Raw genomic sequence first — 18831 nt, 5'->3', positions numbered from 1 at the left:
AAGCCAGTTGAAGTAGACCACACAAACTAATTTGGGCACTTACAGATTGAAGAGACATTGGTTCAGGGGGTTAGGTCTGACTTACAAAACTGGAATTGCCATGTTGGAAGTATCTCCTTGAATATACCCTTGTTTCCATAAAGGAAAAGTTTTGGAGACTTAAATGAGTCCAAATAAGTCACTTAATTACTAGATAGCAGTGATTTTCTTAATTGCTAGTTGTATTCTGCACTTTTATTTTTAATCTGTAAATTGACTTGTAGCTATAAATTCTCATTTACATGGCAGTTTGCAAAATCCATTTCTTGTCACCGTTAAAAAATAGTGCCCGTATGTTTCTACCGTTTCAGAAGAAATGCGTAACGTTGCGCAGTATTTTTAAAATCAGTAGCACACGATCCTGCTATGAAAAATCGCATCGCGTTGCATGCCTGAGCAGCCTCGGCAGTGTTTCCTGAGCCCTGCCACAGGAGTGCTTTCAATGGAACGTCTGAGGTGGGCAGCGCTGTGCACGTGCAGTCCGGTGAACGTGTGGTGCTAAACACAGCGCGATGTCCCTAGAAGGCGCCTGGGTCCCGCTGAACTCAGATCCCTGTTCCTGAAGGCTGAGAAGGTCCCTGGCTGCCTTTTACTTCCAAGGCAACTAAAGCGGTGTCGCAGTCCATGCTGTGATTCTGGGTCCGTCCGGGTGGAGCGGGGAGAAAATAGAGGAGTGGGAGCGATGGAGAGCCCGAAAATAGAACTCTGATGCTGGTGAAATGACGACACAGAGACCTCATGGTCTGAGGGGCAACATCCAAAGACCTGGGGGCGCGGCTAACTTAACAATATATTAGAGTATCTGAGGTCCAATCCAGAATTAGGGACAGAGACATGATTTTATATTGTCAAAGGTCCTGAACCAATGGCAAACCAGGACCAGAGACATGACCTATTTTGGAAAGACATCTTTAGCATCCTGATTTCCATATCTCACCTCCCATGGTCTCAGGTTTATGGATTCTGCATAAGATACTGGGCTAAGGTATTACCCATCTCAGCTAGCTCGGTTTCCACGTGTGGGTGTTGGCACACTAGGGAACACAGGTATTTGCTCACTAAGTTTCAGGGGCTTCCTGCTCTCAAAATTGTTTGACTTTTAAACTCACTGATATTCTGCATCAAGAAAGGTTAGTTGTCTGTCATAGGCTGACCATCTAACCTGATCTCTTACTGATCTAAAACTTTTTTTAAAAATATTGCATTTTTAATTAAATTGGAAAAAAAAGTGTTCTGTCATGTTTCATGTGTCTTGATTTTCCCTGAAAGTGGGCAAATAATGTGATGGGAGCAGAGTCATCTTAAGGTAGAGAAGCATGGAAAATATTCAGTAGAAAATTAAAACTTACTTAGGGTATTCGAGCATCTTGAATTGCAAAGTGAAGCTCCTACTAAAGTCTCTTACTCCCCCAATAATATGACATTACAAAAAATAATGTCTTTACAGAAAATAAAAACTTAGCAGGGAAGTTTCCCCTGAGGTTATAAGATCTGGAAATAAAAGACTTACACTACTCTCCCTGGTTACAGTAGTGGTCCTGATATTAAAAGTTGGTTTCTGAGGTATGAGCTCATAAGTTCATTAGAAACAGAAACTTAATGTAAGTATTATTCGGCTCTAAAATGCTAATAATTAGGGGTATTTCCCCCTCACCCTTGGAAACTGAAGAAACTACTTATTCAGACTATAATAATTAATGCAAAACACTTAAATAGCTCCTTGTATTGAAAGTATTCTACAGGCAATTATAATTACCAAAATTAATTTAAGTGACGATATCTCTGTTTAGAGCTTAGCAACTGTCCACATTTCAACTATATCAATAATTATTAGAATTAGCATAGATCCTGACCCTCATTTATTTGTGTTCAGAAACAAAGCCATGTAAAGGTCTTTCTATAATGAAAATTAAAAGGCCAAGCAATAACATTAATGTTCTTTTAAATAATTAATTTTAATGTGTGGAAGTGTGAGCAATAAATGTTTTATTGTAAACCCTGATGTGGTAATTAATCCAAGCGATTAGGACCTAATTGCATGTTCATAGTAAATGTTATATTTGCTGTGAAAGACATGTTGGAATTGTGGTTAAGAGTATAGAGTCGTGAGAAGGGTGTTACTTGAAATAAATAGTTAACGCACTTTCTCGTAACTTGATAAGCCAGAAGTTGAAAGAAATACATCCTCTGTTATTATGCCAATTATGGTTTTAGCTCCTCTGAGCTTTTTGTTGCACTATGTGCTTAATTCTACGCAATAGTGGTGCTTTAACCTGAAAATAAACGTAAGGTTATGTAGACCCTTTGAAATCAGCTAGGAAGTACCTTAGGGACTGGGTGAGGTATTTGTTTTATTAAGCATTTACACCTTAACTTCCAAATAAGGGAAGTCCTACTATTTCATGAGGCTGGTCATTTCTTTAATGCAAATTCATCCTGTGAACAGTGTTGGTTTCAGGTGCCCTGGTTGTGATTTAGAAAGCGTATCTCATACCAAATGAATCCACATCTCCACTGAAACTTTGGAGCTGCTCCAGAATTTCACTAATATGTAGATGGAGTTTGGACCCCTCTTTTTAAATTTTATTTTACTTGTGTGGGTGGGGTTTTTTTCCTTCAGCAAAATTACATTTTTTTAAATATACTGTGGGCTTCTGTGGTTCTCTGTAGAGCTCAGTTTTGCCCATGGTGAGTCTGCCTTGTTTAAACAGATTCAGTTAAAGGATGAGTTAGCATTTGAATAGTGCTATAAGCTTCAGAAATCTTCTGACTTACCACTTGATCATTTCCTTTTTCCTCTTCATACCTACCATGCTACATATTTCTGATGATACGATCTTTATTAGTGAAATAATATGCTCTTTCTTTGGGGCTCTTGAAATATGTTCTAACGATGATGGTAATGACTTTGATTAATATTTAATCCCCATGCTGCTATGTTCTTATAAATTACAAGATCTCAAAGGTAGCTGGGGGAGGGAAGAAAGGTTTCTGCTGAAGTGTTCCAGTATTAAAAGTGCTTAGGAAGAAAGATACCTATATTTCATTATACCTTGTATCTGCTTTCAGACCTGGATTTAAGTGAAACATTCTGTGCCGTGACCACATTGTTGGCAGGGAAATCTGTAAGATGGGCTTATTGTCCAGGGCACTGGACTTGTTCTTGTGTTTGTGTTATGTAGCTGTTGCATTCCTCTGCATCACCTGGGGATCCTGACTCTGAGGCCACAGGTATAGCAGCATATACTGGTACAGAGCTAGAGCTTGGTGAGACTGTTTTTTTGTCCTTTTGACACCCAGTCAGTCAGTGGTGATTATCTGCTAGTATCAGTCATTGTTTCACTCTGAGTGTTTAACCTGTATTCATAAAACAGACCACTGTGCTGATATAAGCTGACTTAATTAAGCAAATACTCCTGTTTGTTCTCTTCTTGTTCAAGGCTATTTTAATAAGCAAGAAATGGGCTTGTTTAAAGTATTTACTTAGAGAGCTTTCAAACTGAGAATTAACTGTCTAGAGAATTAGAAATTCTCTATGCATTTGTAGTTACATAGATTCTCTCAATTTACTAATATACTGTAAATATTATGTACACACCAAACTTGAATGAATTCAACATATGGTTGATGTTTACATAATTTATGAGATGCCACATTATATTAATGGAACTAACCATACACAAAAAAGCAAATGTTGCACTGTCATCTAGGGCCTAAATTAGCCATACCTTATTCTATGCTTCCTGGAGTGCTTATTTGCCAGGAAAAGGATCCTGGGATTGTGCTCAAAATTGTGGCAATTAAGACTGAAAACCAGGTATCTCATTGTTCCAAACATCATCAATAATATTGATGCCAATTTTTAGAGTATGTCCAAGTCTTTTTGGTCTAAACACAACGTTATCCTCATATTAATAGACGAGTTAGACAAACCTAATAAAGAGTTATTTTAAAAGGATGAATGGCGAAAGAAATGGTTTCTCTCTTTAATCAGCAATTTAACAATTTTTTTAAGATGTATGGCTTTCTCAGTTAGGATTAAATTGGTTTTCAATAAAAAAAAAAAGTGTGGTAAAGTGGTTCTGGGATACTAGGAGAAATGAAGTGGCTTTCTCTTTATCATAGCTTGCTTGATTTGCAGCTTATATTTTATTGATAGTAATACCCTATACTCTATAATACCTTTCAGCACAAAATTTCAGTCATTTCAGTACTGTTAAGTAATTAAACCTCCCACTGGTTCTGCCAGTGGAGGTGTATTTATCATTATAACTATTTTGCAAGTGGGTAAACAGAGGCAAAAGAGGTTGAATTATTAATCGAAGTAATAAAATCTCTGGGCTCCTATCTCCCAGATGATGTTTAGTACTTCCTCCAAAATTTTGTTAAAAATTCAGTATAATTAGATGCATACATCTCACTCCCTGAGCTTAATAAACTCACATAAAACTCTCTAATACTGAATTTGAGAGAGCATATTTGAGAGGTTTTTGCTTTTTCACAGAGGGGCTGACTTAAGGGAGCATTGTCAAACCAAATTCTTAAGCTCATTTTGGCAAGATGAATTAAAATCTTAACTAATTTTGTACTTTTCAGGGAAATGGGAGAATTTCTTTATTTGGGATGACATTTTTCTATGCCAAAAGTATATTACTGCTCTCTGGCGCATGTGTTTCACCTCATTGTTGAAGTTCTCATCTATGCTGTGAGTACACATCTCCTAAGTAAGGTCACACAATTATTTTGTCCTTAACATGGCTTAGATCAACTCCTGGAGAGTGCCAAATTTAAACCTTAGTGATCAGAATTGAAAAATATTTCCAAATCGATTAAAATTAAAAAGAGATTGGTAATATATGCAAAAAATAATTGTTCTCTTTAGCCTGCAATGCTAAAGATATTGAAGGCTTTCTGCTACTGATAGATACAAATATGGCAATAATGAGAGTTCACATCAGCAACAAAGAAGCTGTTCAAGTCTGAAAGCAATCCTCTCCTTCTGACATGTTGGCACCGTTGTAGAGGAAAATGTCATGGTCAATATAAGCACATTTACTGACAGTTAGGATTTTTCCTATGTTCCTGAAAACTGTTTGAAACTTGGCTTTTATGGAAAACAGAAACACTGGCCACTCAGAATGATAAAACAATAGTTTATGGCTTAGTCATTTTCCAGTTATAAAGCAATACTTTCATAAAAATAAACAAGGCATACAGGAACAAGCCAAAACAATTACTCAGAGAAATTGTTGCATTCTTTCTGTCCTTGCTTCCTGATTTAAAACAACTGTCTCCAGTAGGAACTGGACAAAGAGCAGCGGGTTTTGTTTCATTAAATAACTGCTTGCTGACCACTGAGATAAGATTTATCACTGAGATAAAATACAGTTCAAAAATGCAATTGATACTGTCTAGGTGCTTTCTAAATTCCTAAATCACCTTTTACAGGAAGAACAGGTACACGGATTAAAATAACGTTCATGTATTTCACTAATTTACAGACAGAACGGTTCCCAAATGGATAGTTACAAAGAGCTTTTGTCCTTTCTAGAGAAAGTAAATGCTACCTTAAAGCCACAAGCACCTTTATTAGTAAAGGTCATGTTGATTATTTAATTTAGAGGGGTTTGTTGATTATTTCTGGAGGGTTTTTTCCCCATACTTGGGAGTATTTTATTATCTTTATCATCATGACTATTCTGTCATAGGTCAGTAAGGAAAATAATTTAACGGTAATTTCAAGCAGGAACAGGTTGCAAGTATAAATGCTCAAAACAGAGAGATTCAAGAGGTAAGGGGTCAATAAATCTGCTATCTTGACAGTCTTGCACATTCCAAGTAATGTGCTCAGATGTTTCAGCGTTAAAGGTAGTTTCTAAATTGCTGCCTGCTCTTTTAAACTCACGTAAGTACTAAGACAGATAAAGAGCTTTGGCTCTATCATTCCAAGAAGATTCCTTCTGGTTCCTGTTCTGAGGGAAGATGATTTCGTTGCCATGTCTCACAGTGGGTGGGATGTGGACTGCACCCCATCTGTGCTCGGGCAGTTCAGAGGCTGGAATGCAAAAGTCTTTCAGACCCTTCTGCTTGTAAGAACACCTGGAAGCCTTGTGTAAGTTCTTCTGTGTGGAGCAGTTACCTAGTGCTTCGTTCTCCAGCTCAGGAATTGCCATGTGTTCAGCCTCACTCTTTCCAAACCCTGGTAGTTTTGCTAGACTGCAGCAGATGAGACTGATGGCAGGGCAGAGCTGAGGGATGCCTCTTCTGCCCAAGATGTGGCTTCAAGCTCTCTTTGTGTGCAGAATATAGGGAACTTAACCAGGTCCAAAAGCTCTGACTTGGTTGTGTCTGTCATGTAATGGAGCAAGGTTTTTTGGCACCTCAGCACTCACTCTTTCACTGGAACTGCCAACACACTTTGAGTTAGATGATTTCTGTAGTGCTTTACTGAATCGTGGTATTTATCAGGACTGTCACTACGTAACTGTCAAGCTTTCTGTGTGCTTGAAAAATTCCACCCTTTAGATGGATGAGAGTGTGATGTCATCATAATTGCGGTTTTATGTAAATGCTTGCTATAAAATAATTTTGGATTAAATGATGTGTTCCTTTCCTGTTGGCAGAATATAACTTGTCTTAGATGGCAGCAGACTGTTGTATCTGTTTTTCTGAAAGTTAAATATTTTGATTCACACTCACGATTTATTGATTTTACATTGTTACCAAATGGCATTCCCAAATCAGCTCAGAGTACCATGGTTCAAAATCCTGTCATTCATATGATAAAGTTGTTTTCATGTAATCCACTCTGCAAATGGGAGTGGCAAGGAAAGTGGAAGAGCTAGAAAGTAATGCATTTTAGCAGGTAGAAGGGTTGAAAGCAATCCTAATTTTTATTATCTCTTTTGAGATTGTATGTTTTTGAGGCAATATTGCTTCTTTACTATTAAACAATAATAAATCCCAAATTGCAAGGCTGTTTGTTGTCATCTTGCCTTGCATTTGTTTGGAAATACTCTGAAAAAAAATCTTGATCCTGATTGTGCAAACATTCCATGTAATCCAGACGAATTCATGAGCACAAATTCAGCGTAAGGTAAGGCTTCTCAGCTTGGACAGAACACCTTATACAGAATTGCATTCACCAAAGCCACAGTTGTGCTGGTTTTGTGAGGTCACCTCTTCAACACTCTCTGTTTCTGTGCTGCTGACACTTTTGACACCCTTAATTTGCTGCCTTCACATCTGCTGTAGCTGGTGCTGTAAGAGCTTAGTGTAGGTCAGAAGGAACCTTTTTTGGGTCTGTGTGTGTGATAAAAATGAGAGAGGTGGCTTACGAGACAAATTACTGGTGTGTAAACTCAGCAAATCTTTCCAGTAATGCTAGTGTCTACAAAAAAAGATAAAGACATGAATGTGAAAGGCTATCCAGTATTCACAGTACCCTGGCATATCTTATAAGGTGCATCAAAGAATTCCTGAATACTGTAGAAGTGAGATTAATATGATATTCTCTATTGACTTTGTCCTCTGCTGTTGTATGTATCTTACTGAATTTTAAAAGCTCTTAAGTTACAAACAAGTGACTGTATCTCCCGTAGCCATGTGTCTGCAATACACAAATGTATTTCTTATTTCTTCCTTTTTGTTTCTTATTATCCCACAAAGAAAATGGGTTTTTTTCCCCACCAAATGACTGTATTTAAATAGAAGGACTGTTTACAGTGCCTAAGAATAGTATTGCTTTGTGCATGTGTGCATACAAACATGCATATACATAATTCAGCCTACCATCCTATTTTCCTGGTGTGTATTTTGGTTCAGCCTTGCTCTCTGGCTTGTGGTACAATGGTACCTTCCTCCTGGCATAGAAAAGACACTCATTAAATTTTGAGCAGCAGAAAATAGTATCACATCATGAAGCAGTAGCATCTGGTATTCTACACCAAAGGAACGCTCTGTGTGCTAATATATCTGCTAGCCTTTAATGTTTTATAGGTTTCCTTAGTGTACTGTATTCCTGCCTTTCACTTCCTGTGGCTGCACTGCCCAATTGTCACATGTCCTTCTATCATAGAGTCATCAAGGCTGGAAGAGACCTTTGAGATCATTGAGTCCAACCACCCATCCAGCACTAGCACTGTAACCCCATAACCACTAAACCACCTCACCCAGCACCAGATCCTGATGCCTCTTAGACACCTCCAGGGGTGGTGACTTCACCACAGCCCTGGGCAACCTATTCCAATGCCTGACCATCCTAACAATGAAAAAACCCTTCTGATACCTAATCTGAGTCTCCTCTGTCTCAGCTCTAGGCCATTTCCTCTTGTTCTCTGTAGGCAGAGAAGAGACCGGTCCCCACTTCGCTGCACTCTCATTTCAAGCAGTTGCAGAGAGCAATGAGGTTCCCCCTGGGCCTCTTCTCGAAACAAAACAATCCCAGGTCCCTCACCCATTCCTGTAAGACAAGTTTTCTAGATCTTTCTTGAGCCTTGTTGTCCTTCTCTGGACACGCTCCAGCACCGCAGTGCCCTTTCTGAAGTGAGGGGGCCAGAAGTGAAAGCAGTACTCGAGGTGTGGCCTCACCAGTGCTCAGCACAGAGCGACAATCACTGCCACACTGTTCTTGCTGGCCACAGTATCCTTGCTACAGGCCAAGATGCCGTTGGCCTTCTTGGCCACCTGGGCACACTGCTGGCTCATTTTGAGCTGGTTGTGCACCAGCATCCCCCTCCTTCACAAAGATAGATACATACACAGTAATTTCATTTCTCTGTGCAATGTACATTTTCCAGGCTCTTGGAATTTCTGTTTGTTGATTGTCTCATCATTTGATTAGAGGTATTTTCCTCATAGTTGTGTTAAGAACCTTTGGGTTTTGAGGGTAAATGGAACCCCAAAACTCTCTGTGTTAGTCTAAGGTGTGTAGGTGGATGTATAATATCTTCCCTTCTGAGGAGCCTGTTAACCTTCTTGTTAGTGGGAATAGAACTTCCTACTGGTGAAATACAAAGTCTTTATACCAGTGATACAGGATACACTTATTTTCCCACTCAAAGCTAATGTTGGCTGACAGTTAATGGTTAGATTAGGTAAGAGCAGTTGGCTTAGGCATTCCTTGTATAGGTCTGTCTGGACCAAAAGCAGTGGCAGCTGCAAGAGCCTGCGGGCTGAGTTTCTAAGGAAGTCACAGAGCAACTTTGCTCTGAATCTCGGTGAGAGATAAGAAAACCTGGGATTTTTAGGGGAATTCATTCCTGTACACAATTGTAGTATGCCCGCAGTAGGGTGGCCTGTGGCTTCTCTGGTTGTAATTTAAGCTTGGGAACCTGGGTGACTGTAACTACACTGGTCATAGCCGCATGGAATTCCACTAAAAGTAGAGACAAAGTCAATTTAAATACCTAAAGAGGGGGGTTGAATTAGGTTTCTTTAAATCCATATCTGTTCGGGTCAAATTTTATTTTCTCCCTACTTTGTTAATTCCACTCTGTGGATTGTACTCCTACAATTTTGTTTTGCAAAGAAATGTTATACTTGGAGAAGGGTTGTCATACACTGAGCTCTTAATTTCTAGGTGTTTTAATGTCAAACAGTTATTTAAATAAAAATATAAGCAAAACCATGGAGGAATACAATTAAATGGCAGAAGTGATTTTTAAGAAACCCAGAAGACAGAGCTATAGCCTTTGAGATTTCCTGGCCTTTACTTTGCAGGATCTAAAAAGCAAACTCTCCTATCTGTATCTCAGTACTTTTATGTTGCTTTCCCAAGGAAAAGGGAGTTGGATGCAGGCCTGAATTAGATCTCATGGGGATAGTGTTCCGTACCTTAAATTACAATCAGATGTATTTTACTTCAGATGAAGTTTTCAGCCTAAAATTGGTAAGAAGCCTAATTATTTGACCAGGTTACTATTTAAGTAGACCACTGTAGGGCAATCTGTCATTCATCTAGAGATGGCAACACATCACCCTTGAAAGATTTTTATTTTGTGTTTGGAACAGTTTGTTTTTTTTTAAATCCATCTCTCTGTTCATTAAATAAAAAACAAAAAAATGGAAGAAATTGCTATGGAGATGAGAAGTTATATAAACTGTTCATTTTAATTCTTCGGAGTGTAAAATTAGCAAAGAGACTTGGATGTTTACAGGCTTCCAGTCCTTCAGGGTGCTGAGTAGCTCCACAGCATGCACAGGATTCTTGTGCCCTTTGGACTTCGATTGTCGAGTAGGAAATCATGCCCAGATTTTGAAATCAATCATTTGGTTTTTAGACCGGAGAGTGTGGAGTAAGGAGAAATAAATAGACATATTCTCAAAGTAGTCTTTAATCTGTAGACTTACATTATTTTTCCACTAAATAGAATGCCTAAAATGATCTGATAACTGAAGTATGCAGGATGAAAATATAGATACTCGGCGATTCAAAGGCATAATCATATGGATGGGAACTGGAAAATAAGACTGTGTCACTATTACATCTTTTGGAGTGTCGTGGTGATGATGTTATAGATAGGACTGAGATGGTATTTGTCAGACCTTCCTCAAAGTTGTTTCTCACTGTGCCTTAGACATTATCTCTGGCCTTAAATTTAACACTTGCTGCTCATGCTTGAAAATTGCTATTATTCACTGAGTTTAGAGGACAGCTAGTAAAATAAGTTTTAGAATTGTAATAACAAAATGCTCAGAATTTGTTTAATTAATGCAAAGTCTAAGCCTTTGTTTAATTAGTAGGTTAATGAAACTGTAAGGGATCTTTACATGACTCCTGGAACATGTGTGGTTGGGATAACCATCTGCAATGCTAAATTCAAAATGGCAGCCTTGTTCTTTGTAGGGTTGAAATCAGCATTTACAATTCAGTAGACAAGCAGTGATTTGTGGAAGTTGGTACTTACTTAACTGTTGATGTTCTGAGTAAAGAAAAGTACTTTTGGGAGAAGGGGGCCAACAAAATACCTATGTGGAAACATGAAAACCCCTAGGTTTTATTTCTGCAAAACAGTAACAAGTGCTACAAAGTCAGCATTTTCAAGGCCTTTATTGTAAACAAGGTACCAATATTTAAGGTAAGGGATTTCATTAGTCTCCTAGCTGTGTATAGAGCCATCAGACTGCACTTTGGAATTAAGCAGCACAGTCTGATTGACTCTAGTACTATAAAGGGGCATTTAGAATTATAATACATCACATTTTAAGATATGGACATTAGTCTTGGCTGCCATGGGAAAGTGTAGTCCGTGGAATGCAGAGGTAAGGAGTTACGTTTCATTTTGAAAGGCTGGGATTCTAGGCATGTGCAGATTCTTTGTCACATCTTCATTATCTTAGTGGAAAGGCAGTATTTCCCAGAAGTTTTTATCTGTGCACGTGTATGACAAATGTGGGTTGGGAGAGACTTTACAGAAATAGCATGCTTCATGTGATACCTAATACAAAATTAGTAACATACATTGATTTGTTTTGATGCTTGCAGGGATTCTTCCTGACAGTGTCACCAGAAGCAGTATTAAAAGTGGCTGCTCAGGCTTCTGCCAACAACAAGATCTTCAGCTTGAATCTTTCTGCACCGTTTATAAGCCAGTTCTACAAAGAGCCAATGATGAAAGTCATGCCTTACGTGGATGTTCTCTTTGGAAATGAAACGGTGAGTCTTGAGAGTAGTGGAAATATTTGTATCTCTTGCACGTAGGTGTTTGTGTCTCAGAGCCTGCTTCCCTGGGCCATAGCCTCAAGCTGGGCCAGTGGAGGTTCAGGTTGCCTATCAGGGAGAATTTCTTCACTGAAAGGTTGTCAAGCACTGGAACAAACTGCCCAGGGAGGTGGTGGAGTCACCTTCCCTGGAGGTGTTCAAGGAAAGACTGGATGTGGCACTTAGTGCTGCAGATCCAATTGATGGGGTGATGGTCAGCCAAAGGTTAGACTTGATGATCTTGAAGGTCTTTTCCAACCTTGATGATTCTGTGATTCATGATGCTCCTTTTTTATAGAGGGAATGTGACCGTGTGAGGTGTCACTAGAAAGTTAAATCTATGGTCAATGAACTGGGATATTTCAGTCAATGCCAAAGATGTCACTTCAGCTGTTAGAAGTTTACAACTTGCTTATTCTTGCAGGAAATACCCAACACATTGGTGCTTTGTAATAACTATCCATGTGCATAATGTCGTCACCCCGAATTTAACTTGGCTGGAAGAAAACATATGAAGGGCTCTGAGCTCCTGGAACTTGATTCCTTACTCACTGTGCTGCTATTAATAGCATTTTCTGTGATGAAGATGACTCTTTGGGGAGATGTGAAAGGAGAAAACTAAGAAATAGAGAGTTGGTTTAAAAGGTTCTCATTGATTTTATGGCAGCCCATCAAAGGAAGGCTTGTCTTTGCTGTGTAAGTTGGCAAACAGATTGCATGAAATTCTGCCTGGAAGTCCATATTAATAGACCAAATTAATTCAGAGTTCCTTCATAATTTTTGATTTTCCTTCACTTGAGAAAGTGTTCTTAAATATTTATTAGTTTTCTCAGAAGGAAATGGGTGAAAAAAGCCATGAAATGTGTGACACACCTAAATGAAATGTGGGTTTGTCACTCCAGGTAACTACATGAGTACACGAAAATGATGGAAAAGCAACTTACTCCTGTCAGTGGTTATTTCTGATTGTGACGCAGGGACTTGCACCAATACAAGTCAGTTTTTAAACTGTTGTCCACATGTCCACAAAGGGGCTAGCATTGTTATAGATATAGGACTTAAAAAAAAATAATAATACTTAATTTTAAAACAAAGAAAATTGCAATGTTTTTTGATTCATTGGGCTAAGGGAAACATTTTTAACTAAGGTTAACTGTACAGAAAAAATATTTTCCAGACTTGTTCTTGCTGTTTCCAACTGTTACCTTTGTACACCTTGATACAGTCCTCACAAAGATGATACTGAGTATTTTTATTTAATACCAGCATAAACTCGACACAAAATCATGTCAGATTTCACAGAAAAAATAATTTGGAGTAGAAGAGTTTCATAGAAACTTCTGGAATTAAAACTTAGAGATCTTTTGTATAAATATTGCTCCACTGACCTATTAGGATAATTCAGATCATAGTGGTTCATTAGGTGCTATTTTTCATGTTACTTTTTGTGTATTTTATAAGCAGTAGCCCATGATACAGGTGACAGTCCCATTTCAGAAATTTTATTCAGACTAGGTTAATTCCCTCTGTCATCTCAGTTTGTTATGGTATTATTCACCTGCATGTTAAAGTTGAAAGACTCACTGCATTTTCTGTATATAATTTCTGAAGCATTTTGGAGTCTTTCAGGAGAAAAGATACTATTTAAACTTAAATGATCATCCTTAAACTTGGCAGTACTATGTATATAAATACTTCCAAGTACCAGCCTCCTTGTTACTTATACTAACCAAGAAACCCTGGTCATTTTCAATCTCAGCTTCCTGCTGGCTATTGCTGCTTTGGAGTTGTTGAAATGCTGCTTGCAGTGGTTTTTTGTCTTGCCTTTCTGTGTGACTTGAAACCATGCTCTTCACATGATGTACTTCTAGTTTTGCATGGCTTCTGTGTCTTCTCATTGTCAGTATTTCTGCTCTCTATATATGGTTTTTTGATAAAGAGTAGTTGCAATACTCAAAGCTCAGTCTGACAGGTTCTGCCTTCTGGTAGCTTCTGCCCTTGGTTTTGGTGCTTTTTCTTTCCTGCCTTATAAATTTCAGCTACAAGCACATTCAGGATTTTTTCTGTGTGTGTGTTTGTGTATATCTTGATGGGCCATGAACCACTTCAGCTAGCCAACACCAAATTTTTGTCCATTTGGTGTGATTTCCTTTTGCTTTGTGCTACATTTTCCATCAGTCTAAGTGCATAAGTTAACAAATAAGCAAGGCATACTAAGTTGTGTGGTTGTTACTTCATTAGTACAAACAATACATTTAGACACAGTTTTATTCTTCCCTATATTTATCTTCACATTATAGTCCAATAAAATTCTGTTGTTAAGCACTGAGCTGTTTATTTTTTGAGTAATACAAAAACATCCAAGTGCAGCAAAATTCCAAATTGCTGCCATTCCTAAACTAAAAACAATTGGCAAAGTGATTTTAAATTACATCTTCTACTTAAAAATTTACATCTGAATGGAGATTGGTTATTTCAAATTTCAGCCAGATGGTAATTAAAATGGGCAAGTTATAAACCTCTCAGAATAAATATTCTAGTTTTGAATGTAAATGCCAGCATACCCTTAACTGCAGTTTAGACACTGAATGCTGTGGTAACAGCTCAGTATATCTGTCAATTTCAGCATTAACTCAGTGACCACTGGTGTTTTGATAATTTATTTTAATCTCATTTGTAACCTGCCTAAACATCTTGTCTTGAATTTTTTGTGTTTATTAACGGTACTTCATATAACAAATTTAGTACAGAACATTCAGAAAAGGAGTAATTATATGGTCATTGCAGCTAACCAAGTAGGGCGATTCTGCAGTCATTATCTAGCAATACATGACTGAAGAACTTGATTATTGTCATTGCTTTTAATTTTTATTAAATTAAAGTTTTTTTAATAGCGTCATTTTGCAAATGGTTCTTAGCAGTAATACCTTCCAAGCTACCGTAATCATTGGATAATTAACCTGCCAGGATTAAGCACACTCTACTTTGCCTCAGGATGCTTAACTCTCAAATAGGGTCAATTATCTCCTGATGATAACTGCTTTGTCACAAGTTGCTGCTTAATTCAGCCATAAAAGCTCACCTTAGAATACATACTTTACACCTCAGAGTAACTTTCAGTAACAGAATGGTCAAAAAAGTGGAAGCTTTGAAAGTAACGTCTTTACACAGAGCTGTAGAAAGTTTCCTACACAGGAATTATTCTAGGCATGTAAAGGAGACTAAATTTGTATGTATCATTTTCCATTTTCCTGGTTAGGGCTGAATGTACATGATATACTTGACCCATCAAAGTCAATACTCGACACAAGAATGTGAATTCAGTTTCCAGTCTCCCAAAAAGGTGTGAGTTACAATGACATCTCCTCAGGGAAGGAGCTACTTTGGGGGAGCAGTCTGTATTTTTGCATGTGCACCTGGGTAGCAGTTTCTTCAGGATTTAAGGGACACTGCAAGACTTTCACGTAATTGCTCTCCTCATCTGGCACCAGTTCATGACTCAAAGGAATATTTGTTGGTGTTGATGTGGTAAAGATCTGGGTTCTCTTGCTATGTGTAGGCAGGGCATCACTGAAAAATTTTAGAATTTAGGGACTCTGGAGTTACAGACGCGTGGAGCTTTTTACCTAGTGCTTTACAGCAAAAACAGTAAGCCAGTGATGTAACTTGAGGTATTCAGTGTACAGCTATCAGTAGAGCTTGGGGGGGTTATGTAGAAGAGAAGTTGTGAATTTTTTTTAAGTACAAAATAAAGAAAATTAAGATAAGAATTTTTCTTTAAAAATTGATCTTTTTCCTCTCTAGTGTACTGAGCTGTTACTTCTAAACACCCAATATCTGAACAAATTAATTACAGGATTATAAGCTGAAGTTTGCAAAGAGAGAGCATCTGTGAGCCTGTTGGGAAATTGCTGCTGGTGTGACAGCAAATGTGCTGAAAAGAAAGCAGGTTGTGTACAAGAGTTGTACATTTTAAGAAGCAATGACAATAACTTTAGTCGTGGTTCTGGAGTTAGAAATCCTGAGCTTGAAAGAGATCAGTGCCTTTGAATGGAATAAGATATCAAATGGGTCGTGTCATCATTTCCTCTTCACAATTATACTGGAATGGTATATTGTGCCTCCTTTATTTAAAATATTTTCAAGTGAGGTGTCAAATGCTAACAGAAGGACCCCTACAAATGTAGGTGGTTTGAACAACAACCTTTAATACCCTTTGTAAGCCCCTATAAAGACAAGTCTCTTTAATGACATGGAAAATTCTCTTCAATGGCCATGAAAAACAGTAGATGTAAAGCTGAAAGTTTGCTGGGGTTTTGGTGAGATTAACATTCTCCTTATTGTGAACTTGCAGGCAATCTGTAGTTTTGTGCTTATTTTAACTGAGGAAGGGAATAGAAATACTGGTAAGTTTTCTGGCATAAACTGTGTTCAGCGCACTAGGATTTACACCTAAATGGCAGTTTCCAAACAAATTTGTCTATTCCCCTGCTGTAAACTCTCACTGCACATAATTTGATATATTACATTAAGATATGACACGGAGAACAACCTTCAGTTCCACTTGCAAATTTCCTCTGCTGCGTTATCACCTGGGATCAGATTGATACCTGCAGGCTTAAGAATCTGCCCACAGCCCAGAAGAATCTTGAATGAGACATAATCACTTTTGTAAGATAAATGAGCCTCATGGTGATTCTCTTCAAACTAGTGTGCGTTCGTAATGGCATAACTGAATTGATTTGAATTTACACAGTGCAATTCCTACTGTTTCTAGACCTAGCAGATAGCTTTCCAGCCACGAATGTCCTTTCACACTGGTGAGTGGTCTGATTTTGAGGAAACAATTAAGAAGTAGGAGTCAGGAGAAAATCAGATGGCAGATGTAATTTGGTGTGTGGAAAAAGGGAAATACAGTTTGACTTTCAATAAATAATGAAAGGGAGACCAACATTTCAGTCTGTACTTCAGTATCAGATGGGACTAAGAAGTGAGGAACATGGCAAAGGATGGCTGGTCATGCCTTAAATATCACTGAGTTGATGTTTCTGTTTGAAGTGTTTTCAAGTAAGCATTTATAATTATTTTTGAATGTTGGGAATGATTATTGAAAGGCAAATAATAGCTGGTATTTGAAACAGCATCTTGAAGAGGCTTATTCTAGTACTGCTAACTTGCACGTATGTTATGTAAAGAGTCCTTAAGAAACATTTTCTTTTTATCTTACTGGACCTGGTCTGTGTTGAGAAGTTATTTTCAGTCACTGGTTGTTGGCAAGTTATCATCCTTAAGAGTTCAGCCTTTACCTTCTACATCTCTTCACTTGGAATTAACTTTTCAGAAACATTAATCATCTTAAATGACATTAAGTTGGGTGTTAGTGTTTTGCATTTCAGTTTATAGACTGGTATTTTCTTTTTCATTGTACTTTCAGTTCTCAGAAACGTGCCCCACAGGTGAAGGTAATTATCTTCAGTTCCTAGGCTAGGTGAGAGACTGAGGTTTGCACAGTTCCCTACAGGGACTCTGTGGTTCAGTTAAAAATCGTACTCAGATATTCTGACCCAGTTTATTAAATGCACATGGGAAAAAAACTTGTGAGGAGACATCTCATCTTCCCTTCTATTTTAACAGGTAGAGGTTTTTAAGGTCAGCTGCTGCCAGTGTTTACTTTTCTAAACTGCAGTAAACACGTAGTATTTCTTTTTATAAATCCTACGTTTAAGATTTCTGCAAAGTCTTTGGAGGGGAGCCTAGGAATTAAAAATTGTAATTCTGAATGGAGGAAAAATAAATACGATTTTTCCTCGATGTCTTTGTAGAATTTTGATGCCTATTTCCTGTGATAGTTGCTGTGTTTTCAATTACAGGAGAGCTATAGTATTTGAATACTGCCCCTTAATTAATAGAATTAACTTTTTCAGTACTGATATTAGACATTCAGGAATATCTTATAAATTGTGGCCTTCTGAAAAATTAGAGGGTCTCTAGCACAAGGGAGGTTGATAATGTCAGTGGCGTGTTGTAAAGATGTGCTGTGGGAAGGATGCTCAAACAGCCCAAGGCTATTTCAGCTGCAGACACTGAATCTGCTGCTTCTTCTCTCCTCTCTTTTTATTTTTTTTTCCCTTTTTTTCCCCTCCCATGTGAACTGCAGTGGCTCTCTAAGATAAAATGCTTTTAAATCATTTCCCAACCTTGCAGCCGTTTTTGATAAAAGCCCTGTTATCTGAAATGATATGAATCACTGTGGAGTTAACCATACCTTTTACAACAACATATTTTGTTGTGATTCATTCTGTCTCAATTAATCATCTTATTTATCTACATTGTCTCAGCTGCTGCACTGAAATTCATGAGTAATAAGCAAGTAATTATTTTAGTATAGTTTACCTAGTACATTATGAATGAAAGGAAAATTGAGAGCCAAGTATTTAAATTTATATTTAGTGCTGCCTTCAGCTAATGTCTAGCTATTTAAGCAATTTAGGAACCCTTTCTGGAAAAATGTCTTTCTTGTTTCCTGTTATGGGAAACAAGCAGGTATTTAGAAGCAAAGTTTATACTTTCCAACAGACTTCACTTCTTAAAACTGAAAATATTTTCTGGTAGTCTCTCAGAATGCTTAGGGATATTTATCCTTCCTTATGCTGTGCAGTGTTGAGATACTTTTAAGACTCTGAATACTGGAGAACACACAGCACAAGATGAAACACGTCCTTTGAGAGAGGAAGGCAGATTCCACTGTATTTCAGCAGCTTGTGTTTTACTGACGATGATTGATAACCCTTTTCACTTTGTAGCACTTCCCAGAGCATCTCATAACACTTCATACACATTAAAGCTCAGAATAAACCAATAAGGTGGATGTGTAGTCTTGACTGCTTTACAGGTGGACAATTGAAAGGTTGTTTGCCCAAGGTCATACAGCAAGAGCAGAGCCAGGAACAAGCAAAATTGAATTCTAACTTTTTTTCTGCAGTTAAGTGTCCTGAAATGTGTTCAGCTGCTGAATACATTTTGGACAAAACTCACCTGTTTGGTGAAAAAGACCTGCAGAACCTGGCTTTCAGTTTTCAGTGTAATATTAA

The 18831-nt window shown here is 37.9% G+C and overlaps 1 protein-coding gene across 2 annotated transcripts in view; it reads left to right on the top strand.

Annotated features, from left to right (window-relative positions):
- ADK (adenosine kinase) overlaps positions 1-18831 on the top strand; it is a 273051-nt gene that overhangs the window by 181773 nt on the left and 72447 nt on the right. For both annotated transcript variants that reach the window (XM_040070582.1, XM_040070583.1), the window contains exon 7: positions 11525-11695. In XM_040070582.1, coding sequence (XP_039926516.1) covers positions 11525-11695 — 171 coding nt within the window. The remainder of the gene's footprint in view (positions 1-11524; positions 11696-18831) is intronic.

This window comes from Hirundo rustica, chromosome 8 (assembly GCF_015227805.2).
Source record: "Hirundo rustica isolate bHirRus1 chromosome 8, bHirRus1.pri.v3, whole genome shotgun sequence".
NCBI classification, from domain to species: domain Eukaryota; kingdom Metazoa; phylum Chordata; class Aves; order Passeriformes; family Hirundinidae; genus Hirundo; species Hirundo rustica.
The sequence above is the reverse complement of the archived record's forward strand: the minus strand, read 5'-3'. Positions and strand labels throughout refer to the sequence as shown.